This window comes from Platalea leucorodia (assembly GCF_965183815.1).
Source record: "Platalea leucorodia genome assembly, chromosome: 13".
Classification (NCBI taxonomy): Eukaryota; Metazoa; Chordata; class Aves; order Pelecaniformes; family Threskiornithidae; genus Platalea; species Platalea leucorodia.
Window position 1 is genome coordinate 15,632,037 of NC_138835.1, and position 27,015 is coordinate 15,659,051.

General features: G+C 45.6%; 1 protein-coding gene across 3 annotated transcripts; it reads right to left on the reverse strand.

Moving 5' to 3' along the window:
• Nucleotides 1-132: 132 nt before the first annotated feature.
• PRPF6 (pre-mRNA processing factor 6) lies at nucleotides 133-25,253 on the reverse strand. Of its 3 annotated transcripts, XR_014229679.1 has the most exons (22): nucleotides 25,074-25,243; nucleotides 24,237-24,405; nucleotides 23,329-23,447; nucleotides 22,800-22,878; nucleotides 21,673-21,849; nucleotides 20,667-20,822; nucleotides 19,860-19,954; nucleotides 18,967-19,123; nucleotides 18,592-18,754; nucleotides 15,562-15,680; nucleotides 14,684-14,902; nucleotides 12,919-13,041; nucleotides 12,005-12,126; nucleotides 10,711-10,849; nucleotides 9,601-9,720; nucleotides 8,244-8,420; nucleotides 7,185-7,318; nucleotides 6,607-6,698; nucleotides 4,396-4,510; nucleotides 4,054-4,211; nucleotides 2,224-2,350; nucleotides 1,300-1,436 (listed from the first exon to the last, which is right to left on the reverse strand). XR_014229679.1 is itself a non-coding variant. In XM_082326088.1 (21 exons), exons 1-21 carry the CDS (start codon nucleotides 25,142-25,144, stop codon nucleotides 1,284-1,286), a joined length of 2,826 nt encoding a protein of 941 aa, XP_082182214.1. In that variant the 5' UTR covers nucleotides 25,145-25,253; the 3' UTR covers nucleotides 133-1,283. The 3 variants fall into 3 exon arrangements, 2 of the variants coding, with proteins under 2 accessions (XP_082182214.1, XP_082182213.1); XM_082326088.1 differs by lacking the exon at nucleotides 4,054-4,211 and having other exon boundaries at nucleotides 133-1,436; nucleotides 25,074-25,253; XM_082326087.1 differs by lacking the exons at nucleotides 1,300-1,436; nucleotides 2,224-2,350 and adding an exon at nucleotides 3,333-3,731.
• Between the last annotated feature and the right edge of the window lie 1,762 nt (nucleotides 25,254-27,015).

The window sequence follows — 27,015 nt, forward strand, 5'->3', positions numbered from 1 at the left end:
GATAAGTTCAAAGGTTTCTGCTATCAGACCTGCTCTTCCCAGTCGGAGTCAAAGGGCAAGATGACATTCAAAGAGAACATAAGGAAACAAAAAAAACAGCTATATTTTATACATGTTGTCCAAACAAGTGATAAGGCGTTTTCTCCTCCAACTAAATACTTCATACAACGCGCACACACAGACCTGGATACTTCTGCTATATCCTAACATGTAAGACATCACAGCTTCTCGTTCAATGATCACAAGAAAGTCAGGTTTTTGAGGGTCAAAATAACACAGATCACAAGTGTAGAAAATTGAAGACAGCTTACAAAGGGTCCCAAACACAAAGCTTTTCCTCTCATGAATTGGTTTTTTTCCGTCTGTACTTGAAGAGAGTCGGCTCAAACATCCCAACTGCACGCAGTAAAAGTGCACAGTCTCTCAACAGCTCTAGATAAAGGTTGTTCCTTCAAAAGGGCCTTCGGGAATTGCTGGATTTTGCCTTGTTACTTTAAAATACCACTGTGCTTAATGTGCTTAATGAAATCAGACACCTACAAGAGTAAGGTTATACTATATACATTTAAAAAAAACACGAGGAAAAGGTCTCTAAAAACACGCTCTTGAATTTCACAAAATGCTCCGTCTGCTCAGGTTTGAGGAATACTTCTGAGTTGTGCTGCTGCTTGCCAGCAGAGGAGACCAAGCTAAACCAGGCTTGTGGCAAAAAACTAAGAAAAGAGAGGCCAGCCCAGCCTGTCCCCTCAGCTGCTGGTCCTCCCCCCGCAGGCTCCCCTCCTCTCCTCCGAGGACATTCAGCATATTCCAACAGCAACAAAGCAGATCTGCGGACAGGGACCCAGCACCAGGGGGGCCAAACGCTAAAGAAACTGCACAAAGGGGGACAGGAGAGGACGGGGCTGCATGCTAGGGAAGAACCCAGAGGAACTGCGAAATGTCAGAATCCATACAAGCGCTAATTAAAGCTTGTATTTACAGGGGGAATTCAGGCAGCAAAACGAAAATGCCAAGGGAGCCTCACAAGGCTGCTCGTCAATCCTACGCGACACCGGCGCCAACGTTCAGATGCGCAGCAGAAGCTGATGACCGCGTCCTGTGAGCCAAGAGCGCTATCGCTGGGAAGAGAAGGCAGCAGCTTTGCTTTTTGGAAGAAAGATCTTTCATATCGCCATCGCTCTCGCATCCTCCGAAATCTGTGCCACCGTAAGGGCGAATGCACCGAAAGCAGGTAAGCAGACGAGTCCTACAGAGATGACTAACGCAGCTGAAGCCAGCACGCTCTAGAAGGTATTTTTAAGCTTGGCTGCCACAAGCACGAGAATCTCTCCGATCTTTTTCTGCCAATTCTCTATGTCCTTGGAGACATCGCACCAGAGCTCTCCGTGGCGAGGTTCAGCATTCTCACAGCGCTTCCTCACCTCTTCTTGTTGTTCCTATGAGGAAGAAAAACGACAGTTTGCAAGTCTCTTAATGCCCTGGTTTGTTCCAGCACAGAGCCAAAAATTTAACAATCCCCTCCCCGACTCAAACACTCTTCCAAAGCTTATGGTGGGGTTTTTGGTTTATTTTTTTAAAGGCAGTATCGAAGCCCGAGTCAAAATTCAGAGGCAGCAACCCTCCTGCCTTGCTGAACAAAGCAGCCCAATTACAGTCAAGCAAGTTTTGGCTACACCAGAGAAACGGCAGCAGAAACTTCCTTTGCATTACCACCTGCATGAGATCTGGCAAGTGAGGGAGGTCTCTCTGAAGCCAGAAGATAAGCACTCCCATCATTTCAGGAATATCAGGCAGTAAAAACTGCCGTAAGAGATTAGAACAGACTGTTCCTCTGGCTGCGTTCACGTGCAACCTGTACTTGACACTTGTGAAGGAACGGGACTAGTTACACAAACCCAGCATCGCAATCACAGGCAAACGTCCTACGAGAAAGCTCGCATTTTACAGAAGGAAGATTGGTTTCATAGATTTTTGCATGAACTAGCATGACTGTGGACAGCAAAGCAGCCTGAAAGACGGCTCAGCTAACGACAGAGCCTTTTAAAAACCACCACGCAGGCCTGTTCATGCTCATTCATGACCAGGCGTGACAGCCACAGCCTCATCTGTGAGCCACACAGGCAGCGGCAGCGTGCTCAGCCCAGCGCTGCAGCAATCCCTGCAACCGGGGAACCAACATTCCTGCTGCCTTCCCCAGCTCCCTGCTCCCAGGCACACCCTCACCTCTGTGCCATGCTGGAGCTCAAATTTGTAAAAGAAAGCCCAGGCATCCCCCAGGTCAGAGTCGATCTTCACTGTTCGGTGGAACCACTCTCTGGCCTTGGTTATTTTACGCTCGCTCCAGAACAGCCTGTTGAGAAAAGCCAAAATGAGTTGACAACCAGCCCTTCAGAGGAACGCGCCGGTCTGCACGCACTCTGACTTGAAGGCTCTACAGATATTTCAATTCTTTTGCTCTCCCAAGAGGGACACAGCAGATTTTGTAGGCATCTGGTGACTGTCCTTCCCCTGGGAAGGGAAGAGATAGGAGAGGAGCAAAAAGAACACCCACCACCTCCTCTCCGCTCTCCCCGCAGCGGAGCCGGTTAACTCAGCCCCAGGACGAGACAGACACTCCTGAGAAGGGAAGCGTTATTCTGAGCTCCATCTTTGCTAACTCAATTGCTTCATTTTGCTGTTCCCGATTTGGTGAGGATCATATGCCTACATCTATTTCCCCTCCTCCAATTTCTTAATATTTCAAGTCGATTTTAGCATCTAACAATTAAATAACTTCTAAAAGCTGAAAACTGCGCGCACGTTCCCGGAGCCATGGCTGTGTGCGGTCACGCATTCCCATCCACGAAGCGTGCTCTAGCGGAGCAGACCTACTTTGTCCGCTCCACTTTACGCGGAGAGGCCAGCGCGTAAGCTTCCACGCTCAAATCCCAGCCTGGCGCCCAGCCCGACCGCTGCCATTTCAAAAAAGTACTCGTGAATTCTGCAATTTCTCCCCAGTAATTAACCAGCTGAGTCAATACTCTCTTGGTTTCACTCCTTTGCATTAAAGAGTTCATTTGAGCTACTAAGGTCTTTATCAAATCAGACAGCCATCCCTCATAAAGAGCTTAGCCAGTCATAAAATTATACAGCTTATGTGATTGTTTTTAAGCCCTATAATACTCTTGATTGTTCCGTGTTAAATAAACTGTGATTTAAAAGAGCATGAACAGTGATAGCAGAAGCTCAACACCTGCAGGCAGTGGCCATTTTCAGCAACACATTTAACAAAAGGTTTTCACAGATGTGTGACGCTCCGGTATTAGCGTACCTACATGCAAGCCGTGATGGGAGGTGGAAGCTGTTTGTGTCGGGATTAGCTGCTAAACTGTCTGAGGTTGCACCAGAAGGGGCCTGGAAGCAGTTTCCATAAAGCAAAAGTTAGCATTTTTCTCACTTGCTGCTAAAGCTGAACAAGTCAGCTGTCATTATCTGGCAGAACCCAGCGTTGCAGTCACTGGAGTGTATCCTACAGTTTTCTTTGGCTTATAAAAAAGAGTTGTGAAAGAATTGGGCAACTGTTTGGGCGAAATGCTTCCTGCATTAACCTCTTCTGGTATTCACAAAGGAAGACAAGGAGGTTTGTTCCAATCGCGACTGCTGTAGAGCCGTTCGCACATCAGAGCAGAAAGGCTATGGCGTGAGTCAATTCTAAGAGCAGTTTCTCACCACTGGAAGCCTCACAACTCGATCTAGACAAGGAGAAAATGGCTCGTAGATGATCTTCCCATTTCAGAGAAGCAAACTACAGTATGACTGGTAGTCTGCATTCCGGGAAGTACCGCAACTGAAGAAAACTGACATAGCAGAAATTCAGGAGGGAAAAAGACTACAACAGCACAGAATTTAGCTCAGGATTAAAAAAAAATTCTGACAGAATCTAGGATAGAGAGAAAAGATGAAGAATACAGTCAGCCACATGAAAATTGAAAAATAACCAGCAAAAATTGTCCCTATTTTCACAAATACGTAAAACATATCCTAAAAAAAAAAACTTAATTAAGCTTATTTCACCTGAAAGCACACCGAAATCCCTTTCAAGGGACACAAAGATAGCAATTTTCAGAGTGCCAATACCCAGCACTGGCAAAGGACTCCGTGTGAATGTATTGTTGTCTGTGCCGCAGTCCCAGGCCCAGCAGAACAGCTCCAGGGGAGGCTGACATCCCCTGCTTTGAATCAAGGCAGAGATTTGCACAGTTACTAGGAGACAGCTTGAGAGCTGTTCCTTGCTTTGAGGCTTATTAAAGCCGCTGCAGCCAGAATCACACGGTCGTGCTTGAGTGCCATGTTTCATCATGGATGCAGCCACACACAGAAACGGGTATTTTTACTACATCAAGTGCAGGAACTTACTTGGCCACAGCCAACAGGACGTGTGGGTCATGTTCACACTTCTTGAGAGCATCCACACTCTTGGTCTTTCGTTGCGGTCGCGCTTCAAGGAAAATTGCCTCTGACCACAGGATTCCTTAATCAAGTCAAGAAGGAAGATTGTTTAGCGTTATTTCTGAGATTAACCCTCCCCACCCTGCCATCAGGCCAGGGCTCTCTAACGCCAGCAGCAGTAGTGCCCCCACCCCGGTGGTTATCCATGGCCCATCCTCATCCCAGATCACTTTTGCTGCATGGATACTTCCTTCAGTACTCTGAATTTTTAGCTATGGCATGCACCACACCAGACCTTCCGTTCTGCACATCTCTGTACCGTAACCCTGCTGCAGCTTCAGCGCTCCCTACGCTGTGTGCGCTAGCCCGGAGCTCGTGCCTTTCAGATGAGACACTGCAAGCAGCGGAACAGGGGTGGGCAACTCAGCAGTTCAAAAGTGAAAGATATCCATTTGTCTGAATGGGAAACTGCAGCGGCAGAAGAAGCCCCAGAAGGTGCAAAGTACACCGTTTGGAAGCAGTTTCAAGGCTGCCAGAGAGCACCACAGTCTTATTGATGCTGGCTCTCCACACATACGATGAAGGACAGAGTAGGTCCAGGAAAGCCGGGCTTAATCCCTAGTTCCTTTCACTGCCAAAAGCAAGAAAGGAAATATGCTCAGAGGAGCATGAAATCTTCAGTTTCTCATGTCAGCCAACCATACCTGCTGCTCACTTCAAAGCAAAGCCTGAAAGCTCGTGTCTGCCAGGACTCTATCAAAGTGCTCTCGCTTCCCATAAACTGCACCATGGGAACATACACAAGCTTTGACGACTGCAGTGACAGACTGGAGCAGATCTCTTCTTGCTCTTGAAATATAGGGTCAAACCACATTTTTCAGGCCTCTCTTTTCAGGCCTGCTGAGGACACAAACACCATTATATTTCAATTTTACTCTTTGTGCAGCCTGCCTACGTCAGCCATAAGCAACCAAGAATCAATTCAGCAATCTATGGATGTAAGCCTCTAGCTTAGATGACCGTAGGTGTCCAACGAGCTAATTCCTGCAGGCTTTTATTCTGGTTTGTAGAGTTTTAAGATAGAGTTGTAAGCGATTTTATTTAAACAAAAACTGAGATCTTGCTGCCCATTTCCATAGCAACAGGCAGATTCTGCAAAAAAGCCTGTGGTGGCAAATGCTCATTAAGCATTAGGTCATTCACAAAACAAAGTGGGACTTGGGTGGTACTGCTTTGTTGACCCACTCGCATGGTGAGTGGCTTGCAATGAGTTTATCATGTCATAAAAGTCACTTAATTCCCAATTATTTCACTGGGACTCAGGCAGCCGCCAATTAAACACCTTTCAAAACCTAGCCTGAAGGCAAGCTAAAAAGGCTTGCCCTGCAGCAGACCACGACATTTTGTAGTTATGTGACATCTTCTCTCCAAAGATGTCAACATGTTTAAATAATTAAGTCTTCCCGCAGTTCTGCCAAAAAGCAGGGAAGCATTATGCACTTTCTCCTCCCATCCCAAGAGGCAAATGTTTCCACTGCTGGTTAGAACCAACTGACTTACATTATATGACCTATTAGCCTTTTCTTAAATGAGTTAAAATAATCAAAAACCAGGACTAAACATTTATGGTACATGATCCCCTAACCATGACGAAGACCGAAATTTGCTGCCAGCACAAGTTATTGGGCAGACGGTCAGTAGTGCAACCAGTGCAGGCAAACCAACAGCGGGAAGTCTCCTATGGCCAGCCGTCCTCCGATGAGACAAGGAAAAACCCATTCCTTTTCCACTGAACTTCCTAACTACAAACACTCAAGAGTCTTTCTTCAACTTTAAATCTTGGCAGACTTCTACTAGCTTCAGAGAAAAGCCACCCATATCCGAGATGCTTTCCCAGGAAACCTGGCAACAAACTGGGGACCACGGACCCAATAATGTACTGGATACTGCAGCGAAACGGAACGAACACCAACCCGTGACCTCTCTGGTGCGAGACAGCACAAAGCAACTGGGATTATTCACAAAGACCCCCACCATTTCATTTGCAGAAGGATGACTGACACCTCTCAAAACACAGTATTTTGAGACCTGGCCAAGAAAGGACATCTTGGAAAGAGATGTGCCTTTATCAACTGGGCAAAACAACCGTGTTTAAGATGGAAATGAGATCCAGCTCACCTGAATTGGGGCATTCTTGCAATGCCTTGGCCATCAGAGTATTTGCAATATTCTTTAACCCAGCTCTGTACTCTAGACGCACAGACTCTAACCTGGTAAGGAAGAGACTCAGTGATGATATTTATGACAACATATTCACTGTGCAGAAACCAACAGCAAGTCCCATGAAGGTCACTGGAAATTGCAAACATCTGCCCATATTCTGAATAGATAACTGACACCCTCCCACTCCTCTCTGTCTAAAAATAAACATGACCTTTATTCTATAACGGCCTAGGTCAAAAACAATCTGAAAAAGGGACTATTACAGAAACGAAAGATCCCTGGGTTTTCATGCTCTGTGCACTACAACCATCAGTAAAGGAATAACTAGTCCCCAGCTCCTTAGTGTAGCTGCATACTAGCCAGGATCACCAAAGCATTTCTGCTATTCAGAAAAAGTTGTTAGTCCAGAAGAAGCTCTAGGATGGGCACGGTCCTAAGTTCCAGGCTCAAATGGCTGAGAAGTTGTAAAATAGCTGGCCTGAAGAATGCATTAGCTTTGTAGCCCAAATTCAGTTAATCTCCACACAACTCACCAGAGATCTGGATTCTTTGGATTCTTTAGGCGAGACTTTTCCAAGATGGCTCTTGCTCTAGTCAACTGCCCAACCTTCTCCTCCAGCCTGGACAGCAAAAGCCACAGGGGTATGGAATGGGGGCACTTCTTCAACTGTTTGGGGAAAAAAAAAAAAAGTATGGTAACATGTAGATTTGAAAAAAAAAATATATATATATCTTTTAACCCCTATAGAAAAGAACTTCCCTCCCTACACCCTCCTGGAGAGTTTAGAAGAAGAGAGACAAAGTTGATTACGTTGCTCACATTTCTCCTAGTTAGTCTTACCTACAGAATAGTACAGAAGTCAAGCTTCGCCTATATCCAACACAGTCAGGTACATCAACTGTGACTGAGCTATCCCACAGCAAGAGAAAGAATGCACCTCCATGAATAATACATCTACAATTTGTGCTCCGTCTGGAAACAGAGGGCTCTTACACACAACCAAACCACAGCAACAGAGTGTGCAGGAAACAGACTGCCTTCAAAGCCCGGGAAGTCTTTAGGATATCAGGAAGTCTTTAGGATATCGGGAAGTCTTTAGGATATCGGGACTGCCAGAAACCTGCCTCCATATTACTTTCATGGCTGATGAGTTTCAGAAGCATTTACACCCAAGGACACCGATTCCCATTTAAAAGAGACACGAGCGCTCTGTAGGCCACCTCCTTTTACTGTGTGCATCTAAGAGCTCCTCAGGAGGCTTTTCTTTTAAGAGTTCCACTTTTAGTCTTTACAGGTCTGAGAGAATTATTGTGCAATGACTTTTTCCCCTACCAGTGAGGAGTCAAGCATAGAGCAAACTCTTTCGAGCAAGAAAGTGAATTTTCCACATGGATCCTGGGTAAGATAAATTCTTGCTGCTTATTTCAAGGTCCTAACTTTTTTTGGTTTGTTATTGTTTTAACCAATGACAGAGAGAACTGAAATCATCTCTTTGGTTAGTCTGAGACAGAGCCCTCTTCATTTTGATTCCAAGACGGGCATCTCTCCCCGCCAAAAGCACAAAGCAAACTTGCAATAACATACAGCTTACCCCTTGATTATAAGCCTCCCGTGCTTTCTCTACCAGCTCCTTTTGTTCCTCAATTTGTCCCTTCATCATCCACAGTTTGGGGAAGTCCTCGTAGTGCTTCAGGGCTTCCTCACAAAGCTCCTGGGCTGCAGCAATGTTCCCAAGCACCCATTCTAACTTCACAGACTTCATGAAGACCTGAGAATGAACCGGAGCTGTTTATCACTAGCAGCCATTGAAAAACCATTACTCTGTCAATGCAGCGGGTTCCCACTTTCACACATGCATTAGAATGTTATTGATTGGCTACAGTCTAAAGTAAAAAAAAAACCACAGGGTTAAATAATAGTGGGAACAGATAACAATGAGAAAGGCAAAGGCAAATATTAAAGGAGTTGGAACAGCACGATCAATCTGTATCTCGCTTATTAGCAGAGAGTTGACATTTGTGCAATACTTGTACAAAGAGCATAGCTTCAAGGGCACAACCAATTAACAAATTTGGGCCCGCTTCATCAGCACAATCTGATCTCCTCAGATCCAAGCTACCAAGATCACCTATTCCTCCTTATGGCTTCAAGTTGTCACTGTTATCCTGCTAATTACAAACTGGTACATTGACTTTTCTGCCTCCAAATGCCTTTCTTTTAGCTACACATGGAAGTTACAGCTGTGAGAAATACATCATAGACCGAAGGCTGTTTCACTACTCCTTGATCCCTGCCCTCCACGCTCCCCAACTCCCCTCACTATGACTTTGCAGGCTTCAGCCCCAGCTGCCGGCTGGAGAGGAGCTCCCTGACTGACAAAAGAGGAAGAGGACAGCCTAAAAGCTCTAGGATGAAGCACAAATTTGGTGGGGAGGGAGGCAGGGGGGAAACCAAACTCATTTTTCTTTTACTTGGACAAGTTAAAATGGTTCTGTATGAAGAGCTGAAAATCAACGAAGTTTATCGTACCAGAAGTAACTCTAAACACAAGAGTGTAACTTTAAACAACAAACTCGACCAGAGCTGTCTTTAGCATGGCAAGCATAAGTGAGTCTTCTGTGAAAGTATTTTCTCTCTCTTTTTTTCCAAGATATGCTTTTATGCAACATGAACATTATACAAACAGCTGTAAACTGGGAATTTCCTGACTTTTGCCATTTGTGTAAAAAAAAAAAACTGAAACCCTTCACTTGATCCTAGCCTTTTTTTCCCATCGTGCCGTGATTTTGTGTCGCAATTCGCTGGAGAAGCGCTGCAGCAAAGCGGCCACATGCCTGCAAAAGGCAATGGCAGGGAGCCATCTGGTCAATCACTAAGGCCGCAGAACCGAAGGAACTCCTCCTTCCGCCTCAACTCCCCCGTGGCCGAGACCCTTCACACATCCTTACCCTTGCAGTGGGGGCACTGCTGCGAGCTTTTGCCAGCAGCCTCCTTGCTCTTTCATATTCATTGTTTTCTGACTCGAGCTTCACGGCAGCCAGCCAGATCTCCTCGCTGTTGGGGTTGGCCTGTAAGAACATAAAATGACAGACAAATGCATACAGTGAATCAACAGCAGATTTAATCCTTCGTTTGATCCAGATTAAAATTGAAATCAGAGCTTTGTCAATCCACACTAGCATTTTTTTCAGTTCAAGCTCCTCCCAATCTTCTTTGACCTTTGAAGTTTATAGAAATTCTCCAAAACAGATGCGCCACACAAAGATATATGCCAGTTTAGAAGTTGGATGCTTCTCAATTGTTGAAAAGCATTAATGCTTGATCTTCTGAACTTCCAGTTTAAATACTGAAAAGATCACAGGGTCTGCCACAACGAGACCCTCATTTTATTGTCCCTGAGCAAAAAAAATAAAACGAAACTTGAATTCCCAACTGAGGTCTGTGAACACTCCTCCAATAAAAGTCATTTCAGTGGCAACCATGTCAAAAAGTCTTCAGGACAGTAACAAAAAGCACCAAGAACAAATTTAGGAAGTAAATATTTTTTACCTTCCATCTCAGGACCCGTCATTCAGTTTTGCTATCACTTAGCTTTTAAGCCTCATTCCCAGTGTTAGAACTGTATCGCTCTGCCTATCTTTCTTTCAGCACCCAGCAGACAATTCCCTTCATTTTGCCGTGGATTAGTGGGTTTGGTCCAAGCCGTAAGTAACGCAGTAACCTCATTAATTAGGGCAGGCCGCTACCCTTCTTACTGAGGGGACAGATGACCCAACACAAGGGGATTCTGATCCATGACTGGGGTTGGTGGGAGCCATGGCAGTAAAATTAGCGAACTCAGAACCTGGTGTGGCACTATTAAAAGAGTAGTAATACTCTCTTGCTTCCAGCTTGCGGCTATTTTACAGGAGAACATTTTGCCACATAAAACAATCAAAGAACAGCACAAGCCCCCATCATTTTGAAAGGCAGCAGGAACCAGGTGTTGACAGAAAAAGCCTACTCTGTACCCTTTACCAGCAGTACTTAACACCGTCACACAAATCTAACATACTCACCTGAAAAGCCAGGGCCAAAATGCTTCTGGCTGCTGGCACGTCTCCTGCCAGCCACTTCGACTTGGCTCCCATGAGCCAGAGCACCTCTGCTTTGGGACAGTGAGCAACAGCCCTCTGCAAAAGAGCCTCCAAGGATTCTCTGAGACAAGAAAGAGCAAGTTACAATCAGCCGAAATACTGCCAAAGGCGAGCTCTCACACACCATTCCCACTATCACTCAATGTTCTAAATATTGTTGCAAAGTCCAACGTTGTAAACCTTGATAAGTTGTTTCATAACAAGGAAAGGGTGGGGTCTTTTTTCACAAGGGTTCTGAAATCAGCACTCCACAAACGGCTCATTGTTCAGACACCTTTGTTTGATAGCCTCTGCGGAAAGACCCAGCACACAAACAGCTCATTTGTCTTGGAAAGAGCCACTCTTCTTAACAAACCTTAGGAGGAACTGAGAGAGGAAGTTTTTCAGAATTATTAGATGAAGCTGGCTTGATCTTACTGAATTTTTTTCTCCTCCTCTGGAAAATATACTTTTCAGGTTGAACAAGGCGCTTAAAAGACAGCCACCACTGGGAAACATGGGAGAACAACATCAAAAGCAAAGCCATACTTGTTCCAAAAAATAAATAAATAAATAAATAAATAAAAAGGCCTGAATAAGGCAGAACTCAGCATCTGCAGTCGCTTCCACACAACAGCCTGGTTGGCTTTAATAAGGCTGATTCCACGTGCGTAAGTGGTCTGCTGCATAGGTTGTTTGCTCTATTCTAAAATTTGGACTGAAACTTTCAGATGCGTAGAGCTTTATGGATAAACTTCAAAGTAAGAGGCCTGAGCTGTGACAGTATGTCACCAATCTTCATACAGAGCATGATACGCATTCACAGCATGGCTAATCGGAAAATGCCAGAGATGCTCGGACAACTTCAGCGATGAAGTAGTTTATCTATGAAAATTAAATTAAATACATGCTGTCTTTCTGGGTGATTTGTATTCCCAATTTTTTCTAGAAACGCCTTCTCAAAGGTGACTGTCCTTACCTTGCCTATTCGTAGCTATTTTAACCAAGTAATCCCTATTGCCAAAAAACTTCTTATGACTTCATAAAAAACCAAAGATGTTCTGACCACAACAAAGCAGGTCAGACCTGCAAACAATGCCGGCGAGTTTCCACCAGCTGAACTCTGCACGTGCAACACGCCACTTCAGGGATCGTCTCGTAGCTTTTCCTCCTCCCCAGTCTATCGCCCCGTGACAAGGACGAACCCCTCCACCCAAGGATTACGCAGCACACATACCTCGTTCCGTGGTTCTTCTCAAAGTACGCTGCTCGCAGCCACACGCTCTTCTTGCTCGGGAACACTTGCAAGGCGTAGGCGTAAATTGCTCGGGCACACTCCAGAGCATTATGAGCCACACACTAAGGAAAACCAGATCAGAACTAAGTCGGTTTAGCGTTGCACCGAAATCAAGTGCAAGAAAGAATTACACACGCATAATTCAATGCAGAACTCAATAACTCAGAGTAATACACGAATTGGGGCATTACACAGAACAGAACAGTTACTATCAGCTTTTTAAAAGGAAGCAGGGAGGAAATTTTCAAGCATCCCTCTATCAGAGCACAAGCATCACTGGCCTTTCACTGGGACTGACACAGGCCAGCTTGAACAATTAGCAAGGCATTGGAAACGCTCCCCTGTTTGCACTTCATTTGTTTTTCACAGGCAAAACTGTAAGGGCCACAGCACACCCCCCCTACTGCTGTAAGCCCAGTTCAAGGCCAGCGAAGTGGACATTTCTCATGCTGAAATATAATTTAGCTTTTAGTGCATGTTCAAACTACTCCCCTAAAGCAAAGAAAGCCTGGTAAAACTTTTACCCACTCCCAGCCTTGAAACCGAACTCCCAGTTCCTTTAACCAGACCTCAATCTCTGTTGATATCACACACATTAAAAAAAACAAACAAACAAAAAACCCCAGCAACCAATCTATCACAATGCCAACTTTTTGCTTGGTAAAAATTTGAATCTGAAAAAAGCCCTACGATACAATAACCTGCTGAGAGGCAGATTGGCCAAACACAGACAGATGTTGTGGGAACGACATCCACTTCCACTGATAAAAAAACGTCATTTTCCAGGCTCCAGTTCAATTTCCTCCAATTAAAAAAATAAACAAACCAGAAACCAGCATCACAGCGGGACATACACTGTCTGCGTCTTCCATCCAGGTATGTTTCCGATCTTCTTCCTCAATCCCAATCCCAATCACAGCTCGCATGATCGCCTGGCACGTGGCCACGCTTCCAGCTTTATCACATTCCTCGGCATCCTAGAAACAAGAGTAAAGCCCTGCTCATTTTGAGAAATCAGCACAAGAAGATAGATTCCGCAACAGCAACTCCTCACGCGCAAACACAGAGACATTGTGGGTCACTGCCACATTCAAAATATCTTATTACTCAAACATATCTTGACACTAACTAACGAACCTGCACCCACAAGGAAGGTGCTGGAGCTGTACACAGAATCAACCAGAAGTTGGTTAAGAAACAAAGCACGTCAACGGCATCCACCGAAAAGGACCAAGTGTGACAACGCGTGACCTTTCCAGCCTGAAAAGTCTCCCCTTGGAGCTCCACTGCCCGGCCCTGGGCTGGGCCCAGCAGGGACCCGGCCAATAAAAAAATGCAAGAATTTGAGAAGAAAAAATTGTAACATCAAAACTACTGATCTTCTTTCAGCTTTGGGTTGATTCTTAAGCCTCAGCAAGGGCTAAGCAATAACTGAATTTAAGTGAATACACCCTCAACCGGTGTTAAGTTGAAGGTGCAAAGGCTCTCTCACCAGAGCATATACAGAAAAGTGGAGTTTTCTGACATACAAAGCTTTCGGAAAGCCAAGCGTGTCTTGCTTAGACTTGTTAAAAAGGCCTCTGATCAGATAACAGAAACGGAACAGTTCTAGTACTGAAAAGGGACGCGAGAAGACAACGATGCAGAGGCTGTGGTGTTGTTTTAAACAGAACTTGAAATTAACCGTTAATTGCTTTACCACTGTAAAGAAAGTTGTAATTCTTTTAGACGTTAACAAGGGTATCCATTTAATATTAAATACTTTGTTCATTATCGATACTCTTTTAAGCAGTGTGCAAAGAACATTTTGCTGCCTTGACCCACTGTAAGTAATTTTAGTAGTAAACTAGTTTACAGACTTATGCTTAAAGAAAGCACAGTACATATTCAGGAGGAAAGAGGTTCTTTTAACCTGTACATCAAGCCATTTAGATGGCAATAGTCTCTGAAGTGTCTTACTAACTCAAGAAACTCAAGCTCCACAGCTTCTGAACGTGACCAAAACACTGGAAACCCCTACAACCTTTTGCTGCTTTTCTAGTACAGAACATCAAAAATACGACGACCTGGGATGAACCTACACAGAGGTTGCATTTTATAAACGTCACTGTACAACACAGTTCCACGTGCCAGCTGCGACTACTCCGCACAGCCTCAGGACTACCAGCCAATAAAGGACTAACAGAGTATTTCCTGCCTGCGGCATAGGCAATATTTATATTGACTTCTTACAACACTATCTGACAGACTGCTTTGGCAAACAGATACCTTCTAAGCCAAAAGAGACATATGCAAAAAATACATAAATCCTTCACTGAAGGCTTAAAGCCTCTGTCCTACTTAAGGCAGCAGCTGCTTCAACTTGAAGCTGGGTATCTTCCAAGACAGAAGTAAACGAGACATTCCCCAGCTCAGCACACACAACGTTACCCCAGAGTATCACCTAACTACGGCCTTGGCTCTCCTCAGCTTTTCAGTCTCGCCTCTTGTATTTTCCTGGGGATCTCCACCAATAAGCCTAGTGCAAAATTACTCTATCCTACAATATCTCGCATCAATAGCCTTCAAAACAGAACTTGAGGAGTTCATCTGCGTCTCTAACCAAGACCAAGCAAATACCTGTATCCATTGCTCTCTGTTGATTTCCACACCGTTAGCCCTAAGAGATGTGATGGCTCTGTCAATGATTTTCTCCACCATCTGGGTGTTTCCATTGGCTTCCTCCAGTTTGGCAGCAGTAATCCAGATGTGACGATCCGTTGGAATATTCTCACGGGCTTTGTTAAGGACTTTACGAGCATTCTCATATGTCTCCAGCCTTGCCAGAGCAAGCCACAGCTGCGGAGCAACAAAAGATGTATTTTAGATTAGAACAAGGAGATGACAACGCTGCCGTAGGGCAGGTTCGGCCCCGAAAGATAAGCAGCTTTATGCTGCTTGCTACTAGTTGGCAATTGTCCTCAAGCAGCATAAGCAGGCTGCAGAATACCAACGGAGAAATGTAGAAACAGAGTCTACTACTGTCTGTAAAGCTCAATCCTAATCACCTCAAGATATCATCTCCGTTTGCTGGGCTGCTGCACTCATTTTCTGTCCACATCATCTTTTGAACACTGAATATTACACTCTGGTTCAGCGTTCCAGAAACGACCAACTTTATTTTAGATGCTCCAGGCTATACATATGCTTGTTTTCACAGCTGTCGAGGCACTAAACATGAACACGAACATGGCTAATTGGCTACAGCAGGCACAGCAGTACACTGGCATAACTAACGTAACAATTACACAGGAAAATGAGGCATATAATGACCACCAGACAATTAACTCTGGCGAAAAAAAGCACAGTCCACTACTCATCACATCCTTCTCACTGTGGCATAAAGTGTGTAATAGAAAACTCGTACTGCACTTACTCTGCCTTTTGTTTTCACAACTCTACCGCCAACCTAAAGTGGTGTGTAGGGGGTTGCTTTATTCTGCTTTTTTAAAACTTACTTCAACACTAGTGGGACAGCACTCCACAGCCCGACTCAGCATGATCCTGGCATCCTCAGGTTCTTCTAACTCCACGGCTGCTTTCCACAAGCGCACTGAATTTGGAACATGCTCAAGGGCTAGAGAGGCAAAGCAATTATGTTAATCATGACAAAGTAGTTTACCAAAGAGAACTGTATTTTTTAAAGATGATATATTAAAGGCTTTGTCCTATTACAGATGAAATTTCCTGAAAGAGAGAAGGGAGGGAACTGTACTTATATTAGCTCTTGCTTCAACAATGAGAACTTAAAATCAGAAAATAAAAAAAAACTTACTGAATAATTTTAATTGGAAACAGGTTTTGGAGAGCCAAGAGCTTTTTCCCTGTACAAGCTGTAATTGCACCCCCTTCAGTAAAACACCTAGCTGAACGAAGCCTCCAGTCTCAGCAAATGAGCATCTGTAGGATCCTCAAAATTGGGTAGCCTAATCACGCTGGCTTTCCCTTTATAAAAAAGAAGCATCTTCAACACTAACTAATAACACAACCCCGTTCCTTAGATGTTGAAACTGTCCCATCACAATTTAGTTTTCCCGTAGGCATCTCCTGACAGCTTCAGGAATCCCAGTTTAACTTCCCAGAAAGTTGTGGGCCCGCTCTGCAAAAATAAAACAGGAGGATGCATAAAAGCTTAAAGGTAATGCTGACACGAATACCCTAAGCCACTGAATCCAAAGTGTTCTTTCAGCAATGCAATATGGGCTGCATCTAATTAAGAGTCTTTGAGGCTTCCTTAATCTTGTCCAAGAGTTAGCTACTGCTGGTAGAAACCGCATTCTCTGCAGACCGTCCTACATGCGCTGTCTGAAACATTGAAGTCTAAACAACAGCTTTTTCTCAGTCTGTCTCTTTATAACCTTGTATCTTCATGATCCATTGAGAAACTAAAGGGTTTGGGTTTTTTTAGCTTCGTTAGCTGCATTGCAGTAGTAGTTTCCTTGCTTCCATGGTGACTGTACACAAACGTGCTATAGTAACAGAGGACCGAGCACATCCTTCTTCAATAAAGCAAGCAGGACCACAGAAACGGGTGGGAAGAGGCATCTGAACCTCCTGGGAAACTAGCTAGACTTCCAGGCAAGGCCGTTCCTTTAAGCATTCCGGCTAAGGCAGAGCCACACTGCTGAGCCTCAACTTCAGACACATCCCAGCTCTACAGAAACACAGAGCATTTACAAGCAGCGTGCACTGAGGATTCGGGCATTAACTGCTTCTCCTCGAGTCTGCAGGAGCAGGAGATTTTCCTGAAGAATTGAAGTGAATAATATCAGCCTGCAAGAGCCGAAAGCATCACTCAGCAGGACAGAACATGTTTTCATAGATACAGCGTTCGATTTTTACACCTCAAGATGCATTTTAAACACTCAGCTTGCTGGCTCTCCAGTCAGAGAGAGGCTTTAAAAACTCCAGAGATTCTGCTGGATGGTAGGAAAGCACACAGCCAGCAGACGAGAGAAACATTATGAAAGATCACACTCCAGTGACATTACCTGGCAGTCAGTCTTTTTTTATTTTAGGAGAAATAATGGGTCAAACTGCCACTTATCTTAGGGCTGTATATACAAACAGCTCCAAGCATCGTGTTACTGATGTTCCCTAGGTAGCAGAGGAACACTGTGAAGCTGTTAACAGGCAGAAACTGGAAAGAGAAGGATAAACCATGTTCCATTCCCCTAACAGCTTTGTATCAGAGATTAAGTAGGTGATTCCAAAAACTGAAGCAAGATATTTTTCTCTTTGCAAACACAATGTTTAAAGCAAAACTAAGTACTTAATGCGTAAGTCACTGCTTTCACACAAGATGCTGTCCTACCTGAACTGGCCTCAGAAATCTATTTCTGCTCATGTAAAAGTGTTTTTCTGTTCAGCATCTATTATTGCTCCTGAAAAGGACACACAGTGTCACAGGAGCAACACTTCACAGCACACTGCACTGCTTAGCCAACGAAAATAAAAAAAGCTACTGAACAGTTAATATCTAAACTCTTACAACTTCAAACGTAGGAACCTTTAAGTGCCTTTCATCTGTATGCAGTAAGAGGTGATTTCACCAGAGATGTGCAATTTTACAGGCAATAGTAAGAGGTAGGAGGCAATTCACTTCCTTTGAAGCCAAGCCATTCAATACTGTAGACTGCTTCACAATGATTTAGTAAATGTATTAAATCCAGACCTTTTCCCTGTCTGGATTGCAGTCAGGCAATAGAACTGATACAATTCAATAGTCATGAAGGATCTAACCTCTACCGATGCAGGCACTTTAACTTAAAGTAATCAAAGAATTAATACTATGAACCTGCGAGGAAGGCCGGGGTTCAGGACAACACAACAAACTACTGTTAAAGAGATGATTATTTGGAAAAGACAGTAATTCCACAAAAGAGGAAAACGGCCAAGTGCAATACAACAGAAGATTCAAGGTTTTAGGTAAGCACCACAGAGGAAAGCTGTTCGTCAAGAACGGAGAACTTGCTACAGTAAAGCAAACCCCAAGGCCCACCAGGCTCCATGACACGAGAACCCCGAGGCCTCTAAAGCTCCTCCACCAGGAATCACTCTGGTCTCCAACAGGTTACAGACAAGTTGGAACTCAAACACCAAGTCCAGTATCTTTTCCAAAATGTATCACAAGGTGACGGTTAAAACACCCTTTTCTCCTTAGAGCATCATTTTTTAATTGCTTTCATCTACGTATCTAACTTTGATCAAGACGGAATTGGTTTTGGTAAGTGAAATGTCATTTTGCAATTGCTCAGGAACAGCAGCTTCCCGCTGAAGGATGTTTTACAAATACTTCAACAACTCTACTCTTTGACTCAATAGCAGCAAGTTCCACCATTAAGGCACGCATTATTAACAACCGTATTTTCACCAAGGATGAAAAAAAAAAAGCACGTAAACTTATGGAGACATCTTGAACAACTGACAATGCAAAACAAACAGAGGGAGACTCAGACTTTGTTCCCTGGCCCTGCAGAAGCTCTCACCTTTCCTAAGGACGCGTTTCTTTGCACGGATATCTGTCTCCAGCTCTGCTGCTCTTATATAGATTCGGACAGACTGCGGAAGGTGGCGGACAGCTTGGGCCACAACAGCCTTGGCTGTATCCCCAGGCTGAAGCCGAGCAGCTTCTAACCAAACATCTTCACTCTGTCAGGAAAAAGAAACAATCTTCCTTTATATCAAAACAAGAATTTAAAATTAGAGCTTCTAGCTATACATGTGCTCTTTTAATACTGCAGATAGTGAAGCTGTATCAGATATAGCCTGATACAAGCTTAACAGAGAGATGCTGCTGCTCATAACCACAACCTTTTCCTACTGTCCTACAAGGATCAGCAGGGAAGCAAAGCAACTCTGACCTTGGGGCACATCTCCGTTCCTTTCATGATGAGGTTTCGAGCCACTTGGAGTTTGCCAGTGACCTCCTCCAGTCGGGCTGACGCTATCCAGGCTGGCGGATGATGAGGATTGGTCTCTCGTACAGATTTCAGGAGCAAACGGGCTTTCTTGATATCACTAAAGGAGAAGGAAAGACAGGCAGGAAAATTTTCAGCACACTAGCAAATAATTCTCCTGAATCAGTAAGTGCTTTACAGTCAGTTCTTCACAGCCATGCTCAGATGCACAGTAACTGTGACCTCAAATGTTCCCATACTGATGACACAAATTACATACCACCCAAGCAAGCTTACAAATACGCACTAACACAGCAAGATCACAGTGAAAACCAGTTAAATATTTACGCAAGACTTTTAGGAATTACAGCTGGGCACTCGCAGTTGGAAGGTGATAAGCACAAGCGTTGATTTAAGTCAAGTATTAGCATCAACATTTGCACATATTACTTTGACTTAAATGGCAATTCTTTATGAAACAGGTGTCAAACTTCAGGTTAAAGAGGTTTTCAGAGGTTGTCAATCAAGCCTAAATTAGCAGTACACAGGTACAATTAACCAGGTTATTTCCTGACTGGCAGGCAGCCACGCACTGCCATCACTCTGGCATGTTAGTCCAGGGATAGAACAGAATAGAAACAATCCCCGCAACTGATGCATCCAGGTCAGATGCTAAATACGTCAGTTGGAAGACTATACCAGATCTCATGTTAAAAGAATTCATCCTGAAAAACTCACCTAGCATCTTTTACAAATTAAATGCTAGCAGAAAGCCACCCGCTCAGACAGATTTCCATTTATATGCAGGATCGCAGCCGTTATAAGAGGATAAATCAGTTAATCCTTCTTAAACTTACTTGATATCTCCTCCATGTGTGGGAATCATCGAATTCAAGTCTGTCAAATATCCTTTCGGGTCCACTACAGTCTGGCCGCTCACAGAGTCCGATACCTGGGAAAGTCAAGTCAGCGCTACTGAAATGACCACTCACAGCCCCCCAGTCTGCCTGCACACATTAAAGACTGGAAAAGACACTGCAGCTATACAAGAAACCCAGGCATTCATCTGTTACCAAAGCCAAGGAAGGAGGAAAACACAAAGCCTTGCTTATTAGCTTTTTTCCACTCCTAAAATGCACGACTTCAACGTTAAAAATTTAGTACCAGTGAAAATCCAGAAGCCAAGCCAAGCAGCTTGGCTTTCAGTCAGCAAAAGGTCTTGCAGCCCTGCCAGCTAAAGCCCATCTTTTTAGTTTAAACCAGATTTAGATGGGAAAATCAACAAAAAGGAACAGAAGTCAACAACAATTTAAGAGCAGTATTTTTCAGCATTTTGTCCTGCGTCCCTACGCAGTGTAGGAGATACGCTTCCCCTGGTAAAATTACTAGAGCCGTTTGCCTGAAGTCCACGTCTGCTATAAGAGGGCAGTCTGTTCTCCCACACTGACCAAGACTTCCAGCGACAACCTGTTATTTCTCAGGAAATTCTATCAGTGCAGAGGGAATGAGATTTGGGGAGGAGGAGTACAAGATTATTTCACAGCTGAGCTGTTGCTTCTAACACCCAAGAGAATTAAAGACTTTCCTAAACCCAGGCCTTAAATAGCAGCACAACCCCAACCCCGGGTACACCTGTGACAGATCCTGCCTTCCAACATCCTTACCTGGCTTAGCCTCATATCCATCAAGGTGTTCCTGGCTTGGCCAATCTTCCTCATATCCAATTCGCCCGTCCCAGGTGTCATTAAGCCTGGTGTCATTCCTCCTGGATATGGAGTATTCAAGCCCCCTGGATACGGAGTATTCAATCCACCAAATTGCTAAAAACAAGAGTGAGAGAAATACAGTCCTAAAGTCTCTTCTGAGATTTCAAAAATAATTCAGGCTGTTGGCTGATCTGCTCTTCTCCAGTGGCTACAGGACAGGGGTGCCAAAACCCCACAGGTACTGCTGAAACAGTGGCTTCCCTGAATCGCAAAGCATTTCTCATACAGGTTTTGCAAATCTGAAGGTAATTACTCAAGTTTAGTCAAGTCAGTGAAATAAGTAACAAGAAAGTGAAAAATTTGAGCGCAAGCATCTAAACCTAGCACGTTTAAACAAGAATATCTACAAAGAAGTCCCACTGACATCTGATGCCAGTTCAGGGCCAGTCAGCTTCTCCTGTAACCGTATGACCACAGTAGCCTGCAGCCATGTAGCAACAAGCTAAATTACTAAATTTTCAGTTGACTGTAAGGCAAATAATTTTTTTAACACAATTCCTCCAGGGCTGAGCACACCATTAGGTGAAACTGAACTTTGTTTTCTGTTCCGTTTTTGCAAAATGTTGTTATAACAGGAACGGATGTCGGTTATGCTCACAAAACTCATTATCACCATTCTACAGCCAGAGAAAAGGAAAAGACACATTTTCTTCCATTTTCAGCAAAAGAACCAATCTTCCCCTGTCTATCCTTGAGTTTTGTCTGGCAATGGGTATGTACTGAAAGACTCCGGCAAGCACAGGAATTTAACATCCAGCAATTCCTTTGACAGACTCCCAAACCACACCGAGTTTTTCGTCAAGTACCTTTTTTTCCAAATCCCACTAACGCACGCACAGTTTAACCCTCGCCTCTAATTACGAGGCACGGATTGCATCTTCATCAGGTTGGCTTTCGCACTCACCGTTTGGCGTGGGTCCACAGAAGTGTGGTTCTCCCCTGACTGTAAATGCTTTGCAAAGAAGCTGTCGGGGACAGGAGTCAGCTTCTCATAACGAGGATTCCTCTGACGCTTGTTCCTGGCATCACCAACTTCTGGAATACTCAGCCACTCTTCTTCTGTGACCTCTGCTAGCTTCCGCTATTCAAACAGGAGTTGTCATCGTTATTTGCTGTAGAAATTTGTTCTTTTTAACTGCTCTAATTCCTTAATAGATTTTTTTTCTTGAAAGAATTCAAGATCAATTAAACACTTAAAGGTCAAAGGTCAGGCTTTTTTCTAATCCAGTGTACAAAAGAATTAGATGCATTTAATTAGAACTTGGTTTTAGTCCAGACAGATTCCAAATCAATTCTGTAATTAAATTCAGTGCTACAAATATTCAGATTAATCTTAGTGCCTGCAGCATTGAGTGGTTTATTACTAATCATTAGACAATAGCTTAAACAATACATTTTATTTAAAAAGAAAATGTAGAGTCAGGAAATCCTCCTTAACTACTACTCCAATGCCAAAAAGTTATCAGTCCCTCAGGCAGCAGTGTAGCACCTTCTCAAGAACTGATGTGAAGCCACAATAAAGCACAAAACAAAAGCCTAGTACCAAAATTCGCATGAATCTCACTACCTTGTCTATCCACAAGAAAAACGCTCAACAGGCAGCATCACCGCGCTCTCCCATATCCCTACAAAGTACCTCAAACACCCACTTCCATCAGCTGAGTGCGGCTCCGAACGCCGCCGTCAGGAGGGACAATATTGCTTTATCGCTCACTGCAGATTCCACCACCACCGCTTCGATTTAAATCGGCACTACCAATTATACCGTCTGTCACTGCGCAACTGCGACTGACTGAAAATTATACTGCAGCACTTGAGAGAGCGTCACACAAAGAAGAGCCTCCGCACCACTAGCTGCCAGCTTCGTATTCGTTTACTTATTTTCCCAACAGAAAGTAATTTTAATCTGGAGAATAACAAAGCGTTTGTTTGCCAACAGACAAAATCTCAATAAAGAAATGCAGAACATACATTCATTGCCCACATGTCAAAGACAAAAGTCACATTTCAGGCAACATTTTTCTTCCTTACTTTCAAGTCTGAGAACTGCTGCTGAATTTTGGGTCGTTCCATACGGTATTTTTCTATTTCCTCTTTTTCTCGTTGTTCCCTTAGGAAAAGGAGTACTGAGGTTATGCTCAAAGTAACACTCGGCAAGTCTTTAAACAAAGTGTTGGTAATACAGAAAAATGTATTTGATCAGAGCTAAGGTAAAAAAAAAAACAAACATTTTTCCCAAACTTAAATTATCAACATAATGACAGAGATGTCTTATCAAATAAGACAATATTATAGTGTAAAAACAGACATCTCCAACCAAGTAAACTGCAATATTTAACATCCTCTTACCTGGAGACCAGGTAGTGAGTTTAACAAGTTAAAGCCACAGGGCCAAAGGTACAGCATTAAAACAAATAAAAAACAAATAAAAAATGTTTTCCGAAAACATACCCAGTAGACAAGGATAAAATCTGAACGGGAAAGTGGAGGAGGCAGGGGAAAACGCCAAAACACAAACTACCTGGAAAACACTCCACGCCAGTGTTGTAATTTATCCTACCTTCTTTCTTTTCTGCGTTCATCCATCCTCTTATCCAAAGCTGCATAAATAGCATCTGCTTCCTCGTCATCTTTTTCATAGGGACCGCTTGAGAACAGGCTCCCAGCATACCCATTGAACTATGAATTCAGAGAGAGAAAGAGGGAAAAAAAGAAGGGAAAAAGAAAAAAAAAAAAAAAAAGCAGTATCTCAGTTTAAAGCTCCCGTTATGTTCCTGCTACAGCCAACAGTTACCCAGAACAACGAAAATGCACGAGCAGGCTATTTCTAACAACATTGCATCAGACTAACACATCCCTAAATAAAAGCAGCTTTCTTCTACCACCCCTAGTGTTTATTCTCCCACACCATTTCAAAAGCAAAATTGCTTCTCTTAAGCAATAAATGAGATCCCAGTATAGAAAGGCCATTTTCTTCCATTAACCACTTTTTTTTTTATCTACTAAAAGCAAACAAAAATAACAGAACATTTAACTAACCAAAGTGGGATTTAAACACAACAGACTACACAGGCCACATAAAGACAAATACATGTCAAAGCACAAGAATTTCCATTTCATTTGTGCAGGAGAATACAAAATACATCCCCTAAAGCACTTAAACTAATATTTTATTTATGGATCTCTTCCCAAAACTCTCAGGGCTCTGTACAGATATTTAAACCACAATATGTGGACCAACGCCACAACAAAAATCTGCAAGCACTGTGCTATTGTGTATAATGAGGTCTCAATTAAAGAAAAAAAGAGAAAAAAGGAAAAAAAAGGAAGTGCTGCTAGCAAACTACAGGAAATTCTGGCTTTGAAACCTCAGCTAATACCGGGTTTCATAGCAAGAGAGCAGGGAGCTAAAGGGCTCCTCTTCCACTTGGGGAAAAACATGTCCAGGATAATGAAAAATCTCATCACCTCATCATAATTGGTGTCATTCAAATCTTCGTCATCATCATCGGCCGTCTGATTCTTTTTCATTTGATCCCCAACAGTCCTCTTCCCCGGCGGAGCATGACGGTCGTCCACGGGGTCATTGGCATCACGTGCGGGGCCAATATCAGAGCGGGTGGTGAAACCTGTAGCTCTGTGTTGATAAACCAGTAGAGCTATTTAGCACGCTGCAACCCTACTGTTTGTTATGCAGGCAGTCTGTCAAAATTATTACTTAGACAATAAAAATATCATTTTTTTGCAAGAATGGCATCAGCCAGTCCCCATCCCTACTGTTCACAAAGCCTGGGGGAAAAGAACTGTCCTCTTATAGGGAAAACTTTATCTACAAAGACACTGCAATCACCCAGCTCACCGCTCTACCAAACAAACAAAGCTCACACCCATCACAGGGCAACTCCCGGTGCCCCCCGCCACCAACCCCACCGCTCCCAGCACAAACACACCCAGATTTAATGCTTCCTAACGGGGCCTCATGACCAAAACCCAGAGAAACCCCATCCCCTACCAGCCAGCGGCGTCTAAAGCACCCAGGAACTTATCCCCGGCACCAGGCCCGCATTTAAACCAGAAAACCGCCGATCTGAACGCGAACCATCTCGTAGAAATAACGCTTGAGAGGCCGAGCAGGCCGCCGGCCTGCCCGCAGGGGACGGACGGGGCATGGGCACCACGCCAGGCACCAAAGGGGGCCCGGGGGCGTCCTGGGGCCCGGCGAGGAGGGCGGGCGGGCCGTGAGGGGGAGCCGGGGCGGGGAAGGCCTAGGCCGGGCCCGCGGGGGAGCCGGGGGAAGGGCCTCACCCGCGGCCCAGCCCCGGCACGTAGCCCAGGGGCGCGGGCATGCCCAGGAACGGCTTCTTCTTCTTGTTCATGGCGCTGGTGAGGGCGGCGGCGAGACGGGAGCGGGAGCGGGGCCGGGGCGGCGGGACCCGACCGGGGGAGCGGCGGCGGAAGCGGCGGCGGGAAGAGGCGGTGCCAGTGGGCGGGGCTACCCAGGCGGAACGCGCGGCACTTCCGCTCCCGCGGCGGCGGGGGGAGCAGAGCGCCCCCTGGCGCCGTGGCGGTGCCGAGCGGATCCGCACACGGCTGCGCTCCGGGTTTCTCGGTGGGAAGAGGCACGGAATAAGCGTTGTGCTGACAAAAACAACAACTTACCCCACAAATGGGGAGGTTCTGTCTTTTCAGAGCCTTGCGGCCCAAAGGGTTGTGATGGAGTTCAGTCCGGCTGGTCGCCAGCGGGGTTCCCCAGGGCTGGGCGCGGGGGCCGTTAATGGCGACCGCGGGCGAGGGGCTCCGGGCCCAGCTTGGCGGGAGCGTGGGGCTGCCGCAGGGCGGGAAGGCTCCGGCAGGGCTCTGGCCAGGCTGCAGCGATGGGCCCGGGGTCGGCGAGGCTCAGGGCCGGGCCCTGCTCCGGGGTCCCACCGAGCCCAGGCAACGCCGCAGGCCTGGGGCGGAGCGGCTGGGAGCTGCCCGGCGGGGAGGCCCTGGGGGTGCTGGTCAGTGCCGGGCTGAACGTGAGCCAGCAGTGTGGCCAAAAGGGCCAGTGGCACCCTGGCTTGTATCAGGAATGGTGTGGCCAGCAGGAGCAGGGCAGGGATCGTCCCCCTGTGCTGGGCACTGGTGAGGCCGCCCCTCGAATGCTGTGCTCAGCGCTGGGCCCCGCACCCCAAGGCGGCCATGGAGGGGCTGGAGCGTGGCCAGAGCAGGGCAGCGAGGCTGGGGCAGGGGCTGGAGCACAAGGCTGGGGAGGAGCGGCTGGGGGAGCTGGGGGGGCTCAGCCTGGAGAAGAGGAGGCTGAGGGGAGCCCTCATCGCTCTCTGCAACGGCCTGAAAGGAGGCTGGAGCCGGGGGGGTCGGTCTCTGCTCCCCAGGAACAAGCGATGGGACGAGAGGGAACGGCCTCAAGCTGCGCCAGGGCAGGGTTGGGTTGGGTATTGGGGAAAAACTTCTTCACCAAAGGGCTGTCAGGCCCTGGCCCAGGCTGCCCGGGGCAGGGGCTGAGTCCCCATCCCTGGGGGGATTTAAAAGCCGGGAGATGTGGTGCTTGGGGACAGGGGTTAGCGGTGGCCTTGGCAGCGCTGGGTTAGCGGTGGGACTCGATGATCTTAAAGGGCTTTTCCAACCCAAACGATTCTGTGATTCTTTTTGATGGTTCAGTGCACACCAGCACGCGCACACACAGTCTCCACACACAAACACCTTTCCCCCCGCACCTCCTGTTCACACCCGCTCCTGCTCCCCCCCACACGTGTGCAAGGAACCACCTCCCTCTTTGCACCCCTGTAACCCCACGCCTCCCTTCATGCGTTTACACAACCCTCACCCGTACAATCACGCACACGTGGCTGCACACACACCATCACAGACACAAACACACTCCGGTGGTGGGTCGGACATTCCTGCCGCACAGGCGGACGTGGGTGCAGGCACCCTGCACCACCCATTTCCCTCCTAATTTCCCTCTAATAACTGAGAAACCCCTCACCAATCCACGCCACACCCAGCAAAAAGCCTGCACGGGCATTAAACAACCGGGATCTTTTTTGCTGATTAATTATAAACACGATCCCTCTCCTTTTGCATTTGCAATTAACGGAGCAGATGGTGTGCCACTCAGTTAAAGCCAGCAGCGCCTCGGTCTGATGGGGCTCTGCCTGCAGCGGGGTCTGCTGCAGATGAGGATGAAGATGATGGGGATGACGGGGAAGATGGGGATGATGGGGATGCCGAAGCTGCGCTATCA

Bases quoted from the DNA above. Each gene is read 5' to 3' on its own strand.
- PRPF6 (XM_082326088.1), bottom strand. From the start codon at position 25,144: ATGAACAAGAAGAAGAAGCCGTTCCTGGGCATGCCCGCGCCCCTGGGC. The intron at 4,511-6,606 runs GTGAGCTGGATC...GACTTGATTAAG, and splicing joins GCAAGAATGCCCCAATTCAG to GAATCCTGTGGTCAGAGGCA. The intron at 2,351-4,395 runs GTAAGTTCCTGC...TTTTCTCAACAG, and splicing joins GTCCTGTTGGCTGTGGCCAA to GCTGTTCTGGAGCGAGCGTA.